Here is a 19,642-nt window from a genome sequence, read left to right on the forward strand (position 1 = left end):
AATAAGCATACACTTGTGTCCTATTGACTTCTGGGGGACAAACCAGAAACCCCGAGGGACTGGGAATCTTCGTTCTTCTGTGTCCCTTACCGATTCTCCCAAACCAGGATCCCCGGGAGAGCCCAGCAGGGTTCTTGGCACATAGTAGGCACTCAGATTTTGATTGGACTGCTGTAGGGACCCCAAGGGAAACCCTACGGAGCAAAACAGCAAAACAGGATGACCAAAGATAACACACTCCTGGCCCCTCTCCTGGACTTCCCTCCCTCTGAAAAATGCCCAGAAGCTTCTCAGGGAGGCATTGCCAGCTTAGACATCCCAGGCACTCTGGGGCAGCTCTGGCCCCTGCCTCTTGTCATCATCAGCATAATGCATCCATATCTACAATATGGCAAATTTCATATCCTTCCACCCTCTTTGCTGCATTATTGATGGGCTGTGCACTTTAAAAAAAAATCAATTGGATCAGGGTGTGGAGCTGGAGTCAAAAGAGAAAAGCCTTTAAAAGTCCGTTCTTCTTGTTTCTGCTGTTTTGAATAGGAGCAGATAAAGCTTCCCCTCTGGTTTGAATAAGTCAAGCCCAGGGCTAGGTTGGCTGTGATTGGCCGGGACTGGGAAAATGAGGTTAAGACTCAAACACAAGCAAATATAACGCAGTGTCTGCGGCCATTACTAAGCTAAGGCAGCAGGACCTGGCGCCTCCCTCCTTGGGGTGGTTTTCTGACACGGCTGCTCCTTGCCCCGGGACTCGGAAGACGCGGCGGGAGAGAAGGCACGGTAAGGTCTGCTCGGTGGATGGGTGCACGCCAGTAGAGCAATCCTGCTGAACAAGGAGGAAGTGAGGGGAAGAGGACACTGAAGTTTCTGTGCCTTTGTTTTCTTGGATGGGGCTTTTAAAGGATTAAACCAGGAGTTTGTACCAGTTTTGCAAACTTCTTGCTGAGCAGTTAAGGCCCTTTTTAGAAAGCACTGAACGGAAAGCAAAGGTCTCAAGCGCTGGGAAATAAGGAGACTGCCCCATTCACCTAGCTCAGAAAGGTGGTGTGGGGCAAGGCAGAAGTTAGAACTGGCTTCCTCCACCTGGGGTCCATTCACAGAGCTCTGTAAGAATTGAGGGCCGCTGGCTTTTAGCCTGGGATTTCAAAACCCCGCCCCACCCCAAGGGTTTCTGCAATGCCGAATTAATAAATAAGGACTTGGGGAAGAGGGAGGAAGAAACTCAGCTTCGGGGGACTTCGATGTCACGAATGCAATCACATTTTCTGGCTGTTCCAGTGTGGCAGGAAGTGCCTTCTTTGAGCATGTCCTCTCCTTGGTTGGGGAGCCTTGGCCCAGTGAGCTCCTTCCCTTTTGATCCTTAAGTCCCTGCTGGGAAATGGGACTGCTTTTGGCCTCTGAGAGTCACAGCCCTCATTAATGCCAGCTGGTTTGGTTTTTCCCAGGTTGAAACCTCTCGGTTTTCAAGAAATGAATTCGTTGGCCCTTGTCCCCTTCCCCTAGTTGGGTCACGGCAGTTGCCTTTAATGAATGAAATCGAGGGTCTGAGAAAATCCTGAACAAATACTTCCTGGCAGTTCTGAGCAGCACCGGGGAGGGTGGGGCAGCACGAGTTAGCAAATTAAATCCTCAAACATTGGCTGCTCCGCCTTAGTCTTGCTGTAGCAGAACACAAAGGGAGTCTGGTATTCTGTGTTTTGCCAAAGCCCATGCTAGATAATGGCACAAACTCTTCAAACCTGGCTTCATCCACCGAGGCTCAAGGATGGAATGGCCAAACACGTGCAGTACGCCTCCGGATAGCACAACTCCACGCGGCCCTTTCTGGGTGGGTCGTGTTTTTGTTTTTTGTTTTGGTTTTTTACTTTATGTAAATCCATCAAGCACATCTTTTTTCCTTCGCCTCTTGAGAGCATGCATCAGTTATAGGTATTACGGGAACGCAAGCTCCTTGAGAGCAAGAACCAGGCAGGCACTTTGATGCTACAAAGCCGCTAGGGGAGCAGGGATGAGTGCTTGATGCTCCTAGACACGCCTTGAGCACAGATGGTGCCCGATCCACCCGCACTTGTCTTCCCCGCTTCCTCCTCCTCCCCACCCTGCCTTGTGGGCGGCCACCACCGACTCCGGCAGGTCTGTGTGGGAGGGGACACGGGTGGCCTCTGCCCCCAGGCGGGCCCGGCCACCCAGCCTGTTGCTGCCAGCACCCCAACTCGGTCCCACACCCTGCTCGGCCATGTTGCTTTCCCTCTTCCGCGAGGCACAGGGAATATTATTAGTCAGAGGACAAAAACAAGATGGGGTGTTTGAGTTTTAGGACAGTTTACTTAAAAGGGAAAAGTCTGGAAAGTAAAGCCCAAAGAGGAAGCCAAAGAGTTGACCGCACAGCGGACCTGGCAAGCGAGGACCCTGGGAAGAGCTGGACGGGGTGAATGAGAGAAGGCAGCCGAACCTGGAAATACTGATACAAGCCTTTCTTCCCGTGTGCCACTGAAGGCAGATAAGTTTAGGAAGGGTTACACGACATCAGAGTGACTAAAAGCACAGGTTTTAGGGCCAGATATGAATTTCACTCTAGCGTGTGACATCAGGCAAATTATTTAACCTCTCCAAACCTCAACTCACCTACGATGTAAGATGAAAATAGACTCAGTTTGTAAGAATTAAATGACAACATAAAGTGAACCCGCTCAGGGCTTACCATATTTATCAGGCCTTCAGTAGATAACCGTGGCTATTACCAGGGGAGTGGCAAGGGGGAAGGCGACCTTCTTTCTGGGTGAGCCCCCCTCCCCCAGGCCAGCCAGGCTTACAGTGGGAACTTGGAGAAGCCATTTCCCACATCGCCATGAAACAGTGCAGGGTGCCTCACAGACACATGGCAGGGTGGCTGACAAGATGCTAGGAAATGACTTAGGGGAAAAGCTGGAGGACTGCCTGCCGCGAGAGGCATCATCCGCCCCGCTCACTCTGTGATGTTGCAGTCCTGGGAAGACAAGCGCCATGTCTCTGAGCAGCGCCTTCAGGGCTGTGGGCAACGACCCTGGGATCATCACCTGGAGAATAGAGGTGAGCTGGGCTGGAGGCGCACCTTCCTCCTCACACGGCATCTGGGGGCGGTCTCTGGTCACCCCGGGTTCCTGCAGTCTCCTGCCTTGGGAAATAGCGAGAGACAGCATCGGAGTCACCTTTTCCTATCCTTGACCCCTCCTGGGTGCTCGCGGGTGGAGGAAATGCTTTTAGCTCTGGAGAGCCGGGCTCCAAGCAAAACTAAGCTTGCCCTTTATCCTGCCATCTGCTCAGTGAGTTTGCACTTGCAGTAAATGCCCTAGAGAAAGACCGAAGGCTCCTGTCAGAAAAACTGGAACCTGTCTTTCACAGGGCACGCTGGCTCCTGCCAAGTGGTAGGGGAGGTGGGGTTACTGCGTAGATCAGGGGGCCGCTCATCCCTTCTCCCACCTGGGCTTGAGCCCCTCCAGCTGACCTCGAGCTCCAGCAGTCTAGCTGGGAACAGCCCTGGCCTGGGCAGCTCCACCTGCCAGATGTAAGAACCCCGCTCCCCGCACCTCTCCTCCCTGCTCTGAGCCCAGGGAGGGGCGGCTGCCTAAAACCCAGAGCCCTTAAATCTTCCTGATTATTTCAAAGTAGGTACTAAAAGTTACCAAAAGTATGGTATATTTAACATCTTTACATTTAACACACACATCTTACATAGAATATACACAAGTATGACTGCAGGTGCCTGTCACTTAGAGAGAGTGAGGAAAAATCCCTATCTGAGGCCATGTGAATGGCTCTCCTGGGACAAGCCATATGCACAGGGGACACATCAAGCCCCCCCCCCCCATCCAATACGGAGCGCTGGCCGTGGAGCCCCGCCCACGCACCGCCGGCACTCGCCTCTCACAGCCCCACGGCACCCCCACGCTCTGTTTGCAGCCCTTGCCCAGCACTGGGCGGTCAGGGTTGGAGGACGTTGTCAGAGGCACAGGTGCAGCTGCTCAGAGGTAGGTTTTGACCCGACCGCTGATATCCAGCTCTTTTCCCTGCAAAGGGCTAGAGGAGCTCACAAGGCTCCTCACGTATAGTGAGACCAAGCAGGTGGTAGGGAGGGGGGTGGGGTAAAGACAGGGACCCAGATTCAGCCCTGGGGCCATGCAGGCAGAGCTCGGCAGAAGCTAGAGGGGTGGGCCCACTAATCCTGTGGCTAGCCACCATGCCCTATAGAATCAGCAGGGACGTCTTCCCTACCTCTCCCCGGCCACCTGTGCCAAATGATGGAGGACAGGGAGGCTGGGGAGTGGGGGCTGGGATGCAGACTATACACAGCCCTTGTCCTTCCAGAAACTGGAGCTGGCACTGGTTCCCCTGAGTGCCCATGGCAACTTCTATGAGGGGGACTGCTACGTCATCCTCTCGGTGAGCACCATCACCCCCAAACCCCCCCACCCCTGCCGGTTCCCATGAGCTTCTCCCTTGAGAGCCGTTCTTGGGTTCCACCGAGATCTGCTGCTGATGCTAATCAGGTTCCTGGTATCTGTCTTGATTCTTCTTCAGTGTTGTACAGAACAGGCCTCCAGTTTGACTAGAAAGGCCATTCTTAGGGGATGGGGCCCTCAGTCTGAACCTCAGCAAGGACCCCGCAAGCAGCACCTCTCCCTCCTGGGGCCCAGCCCCCACATTAGAGTGGTAGGGAGGCAGGCCAGGTAGATACAAGGCCATGCCTCAAAGTGCCCATTCTGGTTGAGGGAACAATATCGCACATGAACGATGCCGACCGAGCCAGGCAGATGGACAGATTGGCACCGTGTCAGCCGCAGGAGAGCAGGGAGCGAAGGGGCACAAGGTCAGTCTGTATCTCAACTTGGAAAAGATCCTCACGGGTCTCCATGTAGTTGGAGAACAGTAAGCTGTCAACTCTCCCCAAATGCGGGAGCATTCTGGGCTGCCAGAGCTTGAGCCACATAGCAGGTGTGCCAGGGGCCCCGGAGGGAGGGGGAGAGGCCCGCAGCCTGCCTAGGGCGGCCACGAGCCACCATACGCCCGGGGGGCCAGCAGCAGAGCGGGATGGAGGTGAGCTGGCCCCTGACCTGATCTCTCCGGACATCCCAGACACGGAGAGTGGGCAGCCTCCTCTCCCAGGACATCCACTTCTGGATTGGGAAGGACTCCTCCCAGGACGAGCAGACCTGCGCGGCCATCTACACCACACAGCTGGATGACTACCTGGGGGGCAGCCCCGTGCAGCACCGAGAGGTGCAGTACCACGAGTCTGACACCTTCCACGGCTACTTCAAGCAGGGCATCATGTGAGTAGTTCACCAGCGCGAGGACAGAAATGGCAGTTTACAAAAGAGGAAACCAAAAGGGCCAGTTGGTGTATGAAGAATCAGAGAAATGCAGATCAAATCAAAGCTATGGCTTCCACCCACCAGAGCAGGGCAGACCAGGGGGCCGGGCGGAGGCGAGCGGTGGCCAGACTGGGGGGGAAAGGGGAGGCCGTGTGGCTCGTCGGGGGCGGGGGGCGGTGGTCCGTGGCGGCTGGAGGACAGTGTGCTGAGGCCAATCCCACTCCCGGGTGTGTAAGTCAGGGGACCTCCCCCACACCCAGCTCCGCAAGGGCTCATGAGCCAGAAGGGTCACAGCAGTGTCAGGAGTGACGGTGTGAAGCCGTGGCCCCCCCGTAAGTGCCCGTCACAGGGAGACGGGACAAGAAGGAGTACACAGCGGAGGCCGTGGAGCAGATACCGGCTGAGCTGTGGACAGCCCTGAAATTAAAACATGGTCCTAGTGACCAGAGTAAGAGACGGACCTGAAATATATAACGGTGCCAACTTCTGTTTTACAAAAAATACATGCCCACCAAACAACAGGACACATTTACCCGAATGAAAATAAAAAGGCAGCCATTCAACGGTCGGAAGGGATGCCTGTGGTGGGGAGAGGAGTGGGGGGACATATGCAGAGAAAAGGGAATGCATAAATACTGAAAACAGGAGAGGGGTCTTGGAAAGGACAGGGACGATAATGTTCCACGGACTGAGGAGTTTAACTCCAAACTTTGCCCTCGAGATTGAAAACAAAAAGAGGGATTCTGAGGAGCTCGAGAGACCTGAGGCTGGTCCAAGGCTAGCTTCTTGCCGGTTGGCAGTCGCACTGACTGAGGACCTGTTGGGCACAGCGCACCCCATGAGTCACCAGGGAGCCCACAGACAAACGTCCTACTCCAGGGTGGCTCTCTGCCCAGCCTGCAGGGTCAGGACGCCTGGGGTGGATGCGGGGTTGGGGGGAACTCCAGGGCCAGGAGAGCGGACTCCCCGAGCCGGTTGGTCTTAAGGCCATGGTGCCATGAATTCTTCGGCTGTGGCCACCCAGCCTGTGCCCCTCTCCTTGTCACATGCTGCAATTCACACAGCGGCTAGAACCAGCCAAGCTCGTGCTACGGGGTCCTCACCACGGAGCCACCCGCTGGAACACTAGTCGTCTGCTGGTTGGCTCCTAGTCCTCCTCGTATGTCAGCTTGAATGTCACTCCTCCGGAGAAGACTGCCTGGACCACTCTGTCAAAAAGGCCTCACGGAGTCTTGTTCTGTTGCCACCGCCCCTGAGGGCAGAGGCCTCCCCAGTCCCTAGCACATAAATAACGGGGGGTTATCTGGATATCCCCTCAGCTACAAGAAGGGGGGCGTGGCCTCCGGGATGAAGCATGTGGAGACCAACACCTATGACGTGAAGCGGCTGTTACACGTGAAGGGGAAAAGAAACATCAGGGCCACCGAGGTAAGTCCTGCCCACTCTCTGTCCTGCGCCCAGAGCCTCCCCCGCTAGTACCTAAGAATTCCTCCTGAACGACGTCTACTTCTCATCTGCAGGTGGAGATGATCTGGGACAGTTTTAACCAAGGCGATGTCTTCTTGCTGGACCTTGGGAAGGTCATCATCCAATGGAATGGCCCAGAGAGCAACAGCGGAGAACGCCTGAAGGTGTGGTTCTTCCCAGTCTGAGCCCCTTCTCCTCTCCCTCAGGCCCGGTCATGGGGCTGTCACTCTCTAGGTTGCCTTTTCCATCTTCCTTCCTCACTGGCTCTTCTGTGAGATGCGGAGACAGACAGACCCCTGTGCTGGAGCAGAATCTGTTTCAGAGACAGGCCAAGTGCCTGAGTCTGTGACTCACCCCCAGGGTCTTAAGCCGCAGAATAACTCCTGTGTCTGGGACCCAGGTCACTGCCCCCGAAGCCAGCAAGCGCCAAGGGGGCCCAGCGGGACTGAGTGCTTCTTGGGGCTTCTTTGACAGGCTATGCTTCTGGCAAAGGATATTCGGGACAGGGAACGAGGGGGCCGTGCTGAAATAGGCGTGATCGAGGGAGACAAGGAGGCAGCAAGTCCAGAGCTGATGAAGGTCCTTCAGGACACCCTTGGCCGGCGCTCTATTATCAAGCCTGCCGTGCCCGATGAGATCATGGACCAGCAGCAGAAATCAAACATCATGTTGTATCAGTGAGTAACTAAACCTGGCTGCTGGTTGGAAGCTGGGGTAGTGGGTGCTTGGCTCCTCATTTTGGGTATAGGCATCTGGCTTTTTTTTTTTTAAGATTTTATTTATTTATTTGAGAGAGAGAGAGAGACAGAGAGAGCGCATGCACACAGAGAGAGAGGGAGGTGGCTGGATGCCAGGACACCCCCCCCACACACCCAGAACCTGACCCAGGGAGCTGAAAGCAGACTGAGCATAACCGACTGAGCCACCCAGGTGCCCCCAAGCATCTGGCTTTCTTTTAACCCTTTTCAAATGCAGCTTTCAGAAGGAACTCAGTGTTCCCCAGTCAAGGAGGCAGCTACCATCTGCTCTTGTCAGCAACTCTTCCTGGTCTCTTGAGGAGACTCTTCCTTTACTTGGCTCTATCTATGCCCAGGGATGTGGAGGAGATCATGTTCCGGAGAGAGATGCACCAAAGTCTCCTCTCGAGAACAGAGTCCATCACATTCCTGTCTGCATTCAAGCCACGCCTGTCATAAGAGGTCAAACTTGACCCAGAAACTCTACACTGAAACAAAACCAGCAAAATATCAAACTGACTACAAGATGCTTTGTAGAAGAGAAGGCACAAGCTAACTTCTCCCCTTTTCCAGTGTCTCGGACTCAGCTGGGCAGCTGGTGGTCACAGAGGTAGCGACAAGGCCCCTGGTCCAGGACTTACTGAACCATGATGTGAGTAGAGCTTGGGTAGGCGCGGCTTCTGTGGCCAGACCTGGCTTCATAGATCTTCCTTATGGTCCCGATTGGCAGTAACCACCTTTATCCCTGCCCGCTTCAGGACTGCTACATCTTAGACCAAAGTGGAACCAAGATCTACGTGTGGAAAGGAAGAAGAGCCACAAAGACTGAGAAACAGACGGCCATGTCTAAAGCCCTGGTAGGAACTACAGATGTACAGTATTGTCCACAAAATTCTGTCAGGACCACGTCAGATGTGTTCAGAGAACCAGACGAGGCACTTGGGCTTACGACAGCACTGTTACATGCACGGACTTCAGTCAGACAGACAACCTGGGGATAAATCCAGGTTTAAGAGATAACTCCTAGGGTTGTTCTGAGGCATCAGTAACATTTGTAAGGCACTTAGGACAGTACCTGGTGCCTACACTTGCTCAGTAAACATGGCTGCTGTTATCGAAGGGGACATCACATCACGGTCAACGGCCCTGTCCTCAAGGGGCCTGTGACGTGGTCCGGACCCATGCAGATGAACCCAGCAAGATGCGCTTACGCAGCAGTAAATGAGCAAATGCTTGTGACACAAACTCAGTGGAGTACATGAGTGCGGCAGGAACACAGTATAGAGGATCTTGCAAAAAAAAATTAATGATCATGACAGGCCAATCCAGAGATATGAAAATGTTCCCACAGTCCTTTCCCTGAGGCAGGTAACTTGGTCCCTAGACATAAGTGAGTTAGCATTTGACTCCGACTCCCACAAGGGAGCAATCCTGCTGACTGGCTTCAAAGGGCAAGTCACCAGACAAGCAAAGAACCCAGTGCATTCCCTGACTGACGTGACTTTCGGGGGCGGGGGGGCTGTCCGCAGAACTTCATCCAGATGAAGGGCTACCCCCGCAGCACCAACGTGGAGACCATCAACGACGGTGCTGAGTCGGCCATGTTCAAGCAGCTGTTCCAGAAGTGGGCAGTGAAGGACCAGACCGTGGGCCTGGGGAAAACGTTTGGTGTCGGCAAAATTGGTAAGGCTGCTCCCCAGCTCCCCTTCCCACTGCTGGGACTCTCTAGAAAGGCAGGAACAGATGCTCTTCACTCACTTGGCTTCTCCCAACCCCTTCTCTGCAGCTAAAGTTCTCCAGGATAAATTTGATGTGACTTTACTGCACACCAAGCCGGAGGTCGCTGCCCAGGAAAGAATGGTCGATGATGGCAATGGGGAAGTTGAGGTAAGTCAGTGATTGGCATCTCAGGGCAGGCAGCACCGGCCCTCCTAGCTGTTTTGCTGGAGAGGAGGGAGAGGGTGACTCTGGTCTGCTTTGCTTTCGTTTTCATCTCTGGGACCTCAGGAGTCGGCTCTCAGAGGTGACCGGAGTCTGCAACGCTGTCCCACATCCCCTCAGGGAAGTGAAAAGCCACTACCCCCATGTGCTATCAATAACTCAGGGGGCGGAAATAGTCAAATCATCTCAGAGCCATGATGGGGATGCACCGGAACAGGAATGATCTGGTTCTTCTCGGGATTCAAATCACGCAAATGTGACAAGCCCTCACAACTGGGAAAGAAGAACCAGAGAGGGAAGGTGTCCTTTGGGTGGATGTTCATGCCTCACCCGCCTGGATTCTCCGCGAAGCATGGCCCAGTTCCCTTCAGGCAGCCATCTTTCCAAATAGGAGCCCCATCTCTGGGAACTTGTGTCTCCTTCTGTGTCCAGATCTGGAGGATTGAAAACCTGGAGCTGGTCCCCGTGGAGCATCAGTGGTACGGCTTCTTCTATGGGGGAGACTGCTATCTGGTTCTCTACACATACGAGGTGAATGGGAAGCCACGCTACATCTTGTATATCTGGCAGGTAGGCCTGACGCAGGCTCCTCCTTGGGATCCTGACGCTACCTCTGGCCACTGGGCGGGGGCAAGGGGTAGCAAGGACCCATTGCTCGCCCTCTCACCCCTGCAGGGCCGCCACGCCTCCAAGGATGAGCTGGTGGCCTCAGCATACCAGGCCACGGAGGTGGATCAGCAGTTTGACGGGGCGCCTGTGCAGGTCCGAGTTACCATGGGGAAGGAGCCCCGCCACTTCATGGCCATCTTCAAAGGGAAGCTGGTTATCTTTGAGGTGAGACCCCTCAGAAAAAGTGACACCAGGAGCAGGAATACTCAAATAAGTCAGCAGGAGGCTGCAGTATAGGAGAGGAGGGATGGAAACCAGGGCTGGGGGTAGACACAGACAAGAAGAGGGTTAATCTCTCTGAGACACTCAAGGGAATCCCAGCTGCCCAGGGCTTCAAGTCCAAACCACTGCCTCGTTAACATCCAAGGTGTTTCATGATCTGACCGGTTTTACCCATGCGGGTGTGTTACTCTCAGCGCCCTAACCCACACTCTCCACTCCGGTGAGGTAGGTCTCCCCATTAGACCTCACATGTGCCACATGATGCCCTGTCCAGTCCCGCCCCTGGGCGTGCCCACTTCTTCCATGAAGCCCTGGCTGAAGCACTACCAGCACTATAATGTCATATGCTTGATATCACCCAAGCCTGCGGGCAAGTCCTACCCTTGTCATTTATTAACCAGGTTGCTAAGCCTCAATTTTCCCATCTGTACTGTAATAAATACCTACTTTGGGGGCACCTGGGTGGCTGTCAGTTAAGCATCCGACTCTTGATTTCAGCTCAGGTCATGATCTCAGGGCTGTGAGATCGAGCCCCGCATCAGGCTCCATACTCAGCAGGGAGTCTGCTTGGGATTCTCTCTCTCCCTCTCCTGCTGCCCCTCCTTCTGCTCACGAGCATGTGTGCTCTCTCTCTCTTTCTCTCTCTCAAATAAATAAATAAATCTTTAAAAATAAATACCTACTGGGGTGCCTGGGTGGCTCAGTTGGTTGGCGGCTGCCTTTGGCTTGGGTCATGATCCCGGGGTCCTGGGATCAAGCCCCACATCGGGCTCCCTGCTCAGCAGGAAGCCTGCTTCTCCCTCTCCCTCTGCTGCTCCCCCTGCTTGTGCTCTCGCTCTCTCTCTCAAATAAATGAAATCTAAACAAAAAAGAAAAAAAAATTTTAAACTAATAAATACCTACTTCACAGTTATTACGAGGATCCATGAAATGATATAGGTAAAGCACCAGCCATAGAGCTTAGCATATAATAAGAGTCTCTGAATGAGAGCTAATATTATTGGTACCGCAGTTCCAGCTCACCTGACCTCTCCCAGTTGGCATGGAAGCTCCCTGAGAGCAAAAGCAGTGGTAAATTCATCCGTAATCTCCACAATGGCTAGCCTAGTGCTCTGTTCACATGGTGCCTCTTAGAACCAGATTCTGCTTTTCTCCTTCTCTCTAGGGTGGGACTTCGAGAAAGGGAAATGCTGAGCCCAATCCCCCAGTAAGGCTCTTCCAGATTCAAGGAAATGACAAATCTAACACCAAAGCGGTGGAGGTTCCAGCCTTGGCCTCCTCCCTGAACTCCAGTGATGCCTTTCTGCTACGGAGCCAGGCAGAGCACTACCTGTGGTATGGCAAGGTGAGACAGCTGGGCCCAGGGCTCACACCAGCCCCTTGGAGCCCAGCCCTATGCCCACCTTCCTGTCAGCAAGGACAAAGGAACTAAAAAGTAGGCCGGAGCAGTCCTCAAGAAGATGAGCCTTTTCCTAAAGGATTTTCAAAGGAACTGCCAAAGTTCCCCACGATTAGAAACTCACTGACAGCCTTGCTCACACCCAGGAGATGCTCCATAAACTTCTACACAGAGGGAGGCTGGATAAGTCAATCTTTCCACACCAGTTTGGTGGATCGTAGTAGGACAGGCATTAACATTGAACACAAACACTAAAACTGTGATTTTTGTCAATTCGGAGTGCATCTACATTAAAAAGCACTAAAATTGTTTTACAAAAGAGAATTGAACAGGAAAAGATGCTCCACATCACAGGTATCAGGGCAATGCTAGTGAAAACCACAGAGATACCACTGTATGCCTAGCATAAGGGCTAAAAAAAAAAAAAAAAAAGACAATATCAAGTGTAGATGAGGATGCAGGAACTCACCTGTATTGCTGGTGGGAATGCACCAGCCTTTGGAAAATGATTTGACAGTTTCTTATAAAATACACACCTATGATCCAGCAATCCCGTGCCTGGGTATTTATTTACCCACAAGAAAGAAAAAACTACCTTCACACAAATATATCTGGCACCTTTATTCATAATCACCCAAAATTGGAAGCAATTCAACTGAGGAATGAAAAGACAGTGGTATATTTATACAGTAGGATACTACTCAGCAGCACAAAGAAAAAAGCTGTTGATCCTCCCAACAATGGTGAATCTCAAATGTCCTATGCTAAGTGAAGGAAGCCAAACTCAAAGGCTATCTAGTGTATGATTCCATTTATAACATTCTGGAAAAGGCAAACTGTAGTGATGGAGAACAGATTGGCGGTTGCCAGAGGTTAAGGATTTGGGGAGGGTCTGATGACAAAGGGGGAGTAGCCTGAGGGAATTTTTTGCAGGGCTGAGGCAATGTTCTGTATCTTCATTTTGATGGTGGTAACATGATTCTCTGTTGGTCAAGACTCATAGAACTGTACACCAAAAAGTGAATTTTCTTGAATGTAATTTAAAGAATAAATTTAAATGTTTTCTCTTAAAAAAAAAAAAATCAAGAGGAGGTGCTAACATTCCAACCGAAGCTGAAACAAAGGTGTCTCTGACCAACATCCATGGTGGGCTCAGAGTCCAGTCCTGCTCTTTGCCACCACGCTGTTTTCCTTTCCCCACCCCTCCTTTCCCAAGACTAGAACAAACCTAGCTCCCCATCCTGGGGCACTGTTGCCTGGTAGCTGATCCAAGTACAGTCTTAGTGTGACTCCCTCCCCCTGCCCATCGACGTGTCTATGTGCGACTAACACTTGTGTTCTCCTCACCCCACTCTCAGGGGTCTAGTGGGGATGAGCGGGCGATGGCTAAGGAGCTGGCCAGCCTTCTCTGCAAGGGCACCGAGGACACTGTGGCTGAGGGCCAGGAGCCAGCTGAGTTCTGGGACCTGCTGGGAGGAAAAACTGCCTATGCCAACGACAAAAGGTATGGGATCGCGCTGTCCCCTCCTCAGGGCTCCCCCTGCCGCCCAGGCTTGTGAACTGCACAAACTCTAGGATGCCTTTCAGTTCTAAAAACCTATTTCTTGATGAACCACTGAACGCTACCCCTGACACCAATACTGAACTGTATGTCAACTAACTAGAATTTAAATTTAAAAAAAAAACATTATTTCTTAGTAGCTCAGTTCCTCTAAATGGACTGCATTGCAGACTACAGCAGGAAATCCTAGATGTGCAGCCTCGTCTCTTTGAATGTTCCAGTAAGATTGGGCGGTTCGTTGTCATGGAGATCACAGACTTCACCCAGGATGACCTGAACCCAGGTGATGTGATGCTCCTAGATACCTGGGACCAGGTAAGACACAGCCAGAGAACTTGGAACAAGTGACAAAGACCCCCCCCCCCCCCCCCCCCCGACTTTAGGCTACTTTTCATGTCGCACCTCCCCTACCAGGATAAACCTGGGGTAGCCCTGGCCCTTCCCCAAGTCCACCAAACATCTGTCAGTGGTAGCCAAAGGAAGAGCCCACTTTTTGCCAGGGATGGAGAGAACAGGGATGGAGAGAACAGTGTTGTTTAAAACTGACCACCTTGGGAAGTTTCCCACCTTGCCTTGGGAAAATCAGTCCATCTTATCATCATGCACTTCTTTTTCTTAGGAGAGACAGCAACAGGCTCCACACTCAGAACGATGGGCCTCTTAGGGAATATTGGGCTGTAAAGGGGAGATCTCCAAGGCAAACCCTCCCTGACATCCTATTTTCCTCAGCTCAGCTCAGCAGACGTACTCAGCACTTCCTTCGTGCCCCAGTCACTGTGATAGGGGTAGGGTCACCAAGGTGAAGGGCCTCTGCTCTCAGATTTTATAGGCTGATGGAGGGGCTGGACAGAGAAACATCATTTTGCTGTAATAGAGGTATGGTGCCATGGGAGCACAAATTAGGGGCACTCAACATAGTTTAGGGGTTCAGAGAAGACTTCCTAGAGGAGATGGCTCCCAGGCTGAATCGCGAAGGATGAGTGGGCATTAATCGGGTAGAGAGAGCATCCTGGGCAAAGGAAATAGCACAAGTTAAAAAGCAAGGCATGTAGTCTAGTATACAAAGAACTCCCGACAATATCATCAGACCTTAAGATAGGGTAGAGGAGTTCGAGATGAAGCTAAGAAGTAGGTATGGGCCTTACCTACCATGTCAAGTTTTAATTTTATCCTGGAAAGCTACGGAAATTTAAGCAGGTGAATGACACGGTCGCTGTGCTTTCGACTGATCACCCTGCAAAGTGTGGGAGAGGAGGGATGGGGGAAACGACAGAAGGTATGCTGGGAGGCCAGTCAGGAGAGCACTGTTAACAGTTGAGTAAGAGGACTAAGGGCCACCTCGGGCTGCACAGGGGCAATGGGGTCAGATAGAGGAATGGTGACACCTATGACGAATACATAGGAGGGAAACGGGCTGGCCTTGGTGACTCGCTGGGTACAGGGGCATCGAGGATGGCTCCCAGGTTACTGCCCTAGGTGACTGGATGGATGCCATTGACCAAGAATGGAGACACGGACGCAAGTCTAGAAAAGAAGAGCTACATTTGGGGGGTTCTGTTTGAGGTTCCTAGAGACAGCCACGGTCAGAGGGAGGGGGAGTGTCCTGCAAAAAGTTAAGTTCAGGAAGCCGAAGTTCAGCGACAGCTTGGGACTGGACATGTAGATTTAGGAGATACATGTGTAATTAAAATCAGAACACCAAGCTGATTCTGGGGGGAAGCCTTTCTCTCTGCTGAGCAAATGAGGCCAGGAAAGTTCTCGGAGGCTGTGGTTCGCTGAGGGGGAAAGGAAAGGCAGTGGGTCTGGTCTAGTCCTTAGTCCTTGATAGAAGCGCGTTAAGATGCCACCTCTTACCACACAGGTGTTCTTGTGGATTGGGGCTGAGGCCAATGCCACAGAGAAGGAGCGCGCCCTTGCGACGGCCCAGGAGTACCTGCACACTCACCCCAGCGGCCGGGATGCAGACACACCGATCCTGATCATCAAACAGGGCTTTGAGCCTCCCATCTTCACGGGCTGGTTCTTGGCTTGGGACCCTCATGTTTGGAGCGTAAGAACAGAGAGAATGGGGGAGACCTCCCTACTGCCCGGGAGCTCAGCGCAAATAGCTTAGTGGGAAGGCAGGGTACTGACTTAAGGGCTGACTAAATCCAGGACCACATTTCCCCCACCCCCTCTCCACTCCCCTGCTTTTTCCTTTCCTTCTCTTTTCTGCCCACCACGGCACTCAGTCTGGTTAGAGAATTCACAGCTTGTCTCAGGAAGAAGCCGTGTGTGGAAGTAAGTGATGGTTGATAAAGTTTATCCACACACATCTCCTTTTTTGAGCTTTACAACCACCCTGACAGCTGGGGCAAACGTTTCCATGTTAAAGAGGAGGAAGTTTAGAGGAGGGGATTTGTCAAAAGTCATAGTTAACCGAAGAAGCCAGGTTTTCTGACCCCTAGTCAATGGCTCTGTCTTCTTCGGTCTTGTGTGGAGGGTTAAGGAACACCAGCAAAGAATGCAGATCATGTTGAAGGACCTTCCAACCTGGCGTGGACCCAGAAGGGGGGATTTTCATTCCTGCGTAGCCCTGCAATGTCTTCTGATTCCCCGGCTTTGTTGCTTTCCTCGAGGGTAGACGAGGCCTAAGATGTCCCTCCCCCTGTAAGCAGCACCTTGTCCTGTCTTCCGTCTCTTTGTTCCAGGCAGGGAAATCCTATGAGCAGTTAAAAGAAGAGCTGGGAGATGCCACTGCTATCACGAGAATCACTGCTGTGAGTTGGGTTTGCTCCTGCAGAAGCAAGTCACACGGGCATTCGGAGCCAGAGAGAAACCGTAAACGCTACAGACACCACATGGGCGAAACCCCATCGTGTCCTTCTTAGTATCACTCTAGTGGGCTCTTTTGATTTCAGATTGTTCTAATCAATAGCAAAGCAGGTCTCAAAGCCAAGTTCCTCGTTTTACTGTCTTCCTGAATTTAGAATAGACTTGCTGCTTTAAAAAAAAAAAAACATATTTTTAAATATAAATATAAGGAATTATGACCTAGGAATCACCTACAATTATGGACTGAATGTGTTTGTCTTCCAAAATTCGTATGTTGAACCCCTAGCCCCTAATGTGGTGGTATGAAGAGGTGGGGCCTTTAGGGGGTAATTAGTGCCCTTGAAGGAAGAGCTAGGAGGGCTGGCTCTCTACCAGATGAGGATACACTGGGAAGATGCCATCCACAAGCTGGGAAGCGAGCTCTCCCCAGACCCAGGATTCAGACACCTTGATCTTGGACTAGGTTCCTAGCCTCCAGAACTCTTGAGAAATGAATGTTTGTTGTTTAAGCTAAAAAACAAACAAAAACTACAAAAACTAGGTTTATTATTCAATTCTATCATTCAGGACAGACTAAATTGACTGGCAGTATTTTTCATAAATAATAAGCTTCTAACTGAAATGAGATGCTTACCAGTTTCTGACCGTGCAGACCACAAAAAACTCATTACCCCTACTCTAATGGCGAAAAGAAGTGGAGCCTCTGGCCAGGAATGCAACAGCTCTTTAGCATCAGGATGAGCACATGATAGCAGGTGTCCATGCCATCTGCAGCTCCATCCTTTGTGCTCTACAAACTCAAGATTCCAAAGCTAATGGCTACATAGTATCTTTAAAATGTATTTAACAACAGTATGACTTCAATTTGAAGTCATTTAAAGGCTGGAAATGTAGAGCCTAAATACAAGCGCCAAAAGAAGGTCTGTGATCACAGTATTGAAATGAGATTTAAGCACAGCGTTAAGCCAAACTGCCTATACAGGATTTACCCTAGACTCAACTGAAGCAGCTTTCCCAAGAAGCACCCCAAAATCTGAATATTTTAGTTTCCCAGATGATTCTGACAGGCAGCCAGCTTTAGGGATCATCGTTCGAAAAGGTGATCACAAAGGGTGCAGTAGTACCAGCCAAAATATTAAATACTATACACACAGAACTTCAACTGCACAGACCCTGAACAGTCTTTTATTCCTGTCCACATTCTTATCTTACCTAGGACATGAGGAATGCAACCCTCTCCCTGAATTCTGAGCCAAAATATTACCCTATAGAAGTCCTGAAAAATCAAAATCAGGAGCTGCCTGAGGATGTGAACCCTGCCAAAAAGGAGGTGAGTGGCTAAAGGAACTATGTCTACTGTGAGTGGAGCTCTCCATGAGGGAAGCACCTGTCTCAGTACATGGCCTAGGACAGCTCTGGCACATTGTAGGCCCCTCAACAGACATCTGAGCTACCCGGTAGCTCAAGACAAAAACCCAGGGCTCCTTTTTTCCCACCCCCCACATCAGTCCATCAGCTGGCCTCTGTCCACTCCTCCCCGTCTCTCTGCTGTCCAGCCATCACGGACTACTGCCAAGAGTCCCCCAGCTGGCTTCCCGCTGCAAATGAAAAAGAATGCAGAATCCTTTCTGTGGCCTCCGCAGCTCTACACAACCTGGCCTACACCTGCCTCTCTGATGTCCGATCTCATATACTACCGCCCTCTTCACTTACCACCCTCTAGCCAGGGGCTCCCTGTCTCAAACGCGCTCGGCCCGGCCTTTGAGCCTTTATGCCGCCTGAGAAACCTTTCTTCTCTCCGACCATCACAGAGCTAGCTCCTCCTCATGGTTCAGGTGCTGGCTGGCCCTCCCTGACTGCCCTAACACTGCTTAAGAGCAAGGACCTTCTCTGTCTTGTTCACCACCACATTCTCCGCTTTTCGGCACCTACAACAGGGCCTGGCAGATGGTATGCCCTCTTGAAGTTTTGGTTGAATTCACTTATTTTCCCCTTGAAGGAGTTGATTTGGGATGGGTCTCTGGGTTTTCCACAATGTCTTAGCTAACCAACTCTTAAGGATCTGGACCACAACTTGCTTGAAAACAGAAGCCGTATCTTTCAGAGAGCAAATATTCAGTAAGCATCAATTTATGCTCTGAACAAGATCCACGCGATCTTGCATTCGAAATGTCTGGATAAAAAAATGGCAGATGAGGGCCTGAAGTGAGGAACACCAGCACTCGATTTAGTTCTCCATTCAGCCAAAACTCATGTCTAGAATTCATCATATATAACCCAATTCTTGTTCTTCCGGCCAAAAACTGGTGCCAGGTGGGACCATGAGAGCAGCAAATCCAGTCAGCTTCTGCTCAGGCCAAAATGGGATTCTACAACCCAAGAACCCTCCAGTGAATAATTTAAGTCCATTACAGCCTTTCTGAAAAATTCCTTCTCCTCCCCCTTCAAAGACACTCTCTTGGCTTTACCCTCCCCTCCTCTTTTGGCATTGATGGGTGTCATGTCCTCCTCCTAACTACAGACTTTGTTTTCTCTCTTAGAATTACCTCTCTGAACAGGATTTTATTTCTGTGTTTGGCATCACAAGAGGGCAATTTGCTGTTCTGCCTTGCTGGAAGCAGCTCCAAATGAAGAAAGAAAAGGGGCTTTTCTAAGGCAAGAAGCTATATGCCTATTGCAAGACCACAGAAGTGAGCAGATAGTGCCAAGAACAGGAAAGAATTTATCTACCAATTTTTGCCCAATAGCTAGCTACTTAATTTAGATACAGTATGGTCTGCAAATCACAGCATGTTCTCCATCTTTCTCACCCCTGCATTCCACAGTTGTTATATACCTAAAATGTTAATTACCTACTTTTCGATTTGTGTGGCCTTCCGGCTAAAGTCTCAGCAGAAAGCACCACAACTGCATGAATCCAGAGAAGTGAGAGGAAAAAAAACCAACGAAGTTTAAAGTGTTTAATAATGGGGCAAGGATGTAAGGTTGTTTTAAATTGTAAGCTCGGTATTTGCAAAATCTACTTAACCCACGAAATCACTGAAGTTATTTCCATATATACCCCAAGGGCAAAATCCAAATGCCCAGATCTGTATGTGCCAGAGATTTTTAACTTTTCAAATAAAAATATCTGTGTGAGCAAATGAGAGTTCTTTTCACCATTTGGGGCTTGCCTGTTATGGTAATTATTTTGTGATGCTGGGAGAAAAGTCTCCTTACTGGGGTAGTAAAGTCTATGACAGACACCGCTTGAGGCTGCACATACTGTCCCAACATGATGGAAGGATCCAGCAAGTATGGGTGAGTGATTTCTCTGGATAACTGGACCACTCTAAGTCCTGTTGCTGGCACAAGAATGCCAAAATCTGCCTTACAGCTATCCAAGAAACCTCAGTCTCCACCCATCTCTACCCCATTATCCAAAAGAGAAACAGGGCCATGTGTTATTAATTTCAGTAACGAGGCCAGAACCAGTGTGCAGGCC

The 19,642-nt window shown here is 51.0% G+C and overlaps 1 protein-coding gene across 2 annotated transcripts; it reads left to right on the forward strand.

The window, feature by feature from the left end:
- The first annotated feature begins 43 nt into the window (after nucleotides 1-43).
- On the forward strand, nucleotides 44-19,299 carry AVIL (advillin). 2 transcript variants are annotated; one of them, XM_035002265.1, is made up of 20 exons: nucleotides 44-777; nucleotides 2,982-3,066; nucleotides 4,342-4,416; nucleotides 5,110-5,306; nucleotides 6,668-6,776; nucleotides 6,869-6,979; nucleotides 7,290-7,492; nucleotides 8,126-8,204; nucleotides 8,311-8,409; nucleotides 9,082-9,235; nucleotides 9,339-9,439; nucleotides 9,926-10,063; nucleotides 10,169-10,327; nucleotides 11,550-11,729; nucleotides 13,142-13,287; nucleotides 13,515-13,659; nucleotides 15,206-15,394; nucleotides 16,035-16,103; nucleotides 17,375-17,488; nucleotides 18,699-19,299. In XM_035002265.1, exons 2-20 carry the CDS (start codon nucleotides 3,001-3,003, stop codon nucleotides 18,810-18,812), a joined length of 2,448 nt encoding a protein of 815 aa, XP_034858156.1. In that variant the 5' UTR covers nucleotides 44-777; nucleotides 2,982-3,000; the 3' UTR covers nucleotides 18,813-19,299. The 2 variants fall into 2 exon arrangements, with proteins under 2 accessions (XP_034858156.1, XP_034858155.1); XM_035002264.1 differs by having other exon boundaries at nucleotides 44-3,066.
- The last annotated feature ends 343 nt before the right edge of the window (nucleotides 19,300-19,642 follow it).

This window comes from Mirounga leonina, unplaced genomic scaffold (genome assembly GCF_011800145.1).
Source record: "Mirounga leonina isolate KUSES-001 unplaced genomic scaffold, KU_Mleo_1.0 Mir_126, whole genome shotgun sequence".
NCBI lineage: Eukaryota > Metazoa > Chordata > Mammalia > Carnivora > Phocidae > Mirounga > Mirounga leonina.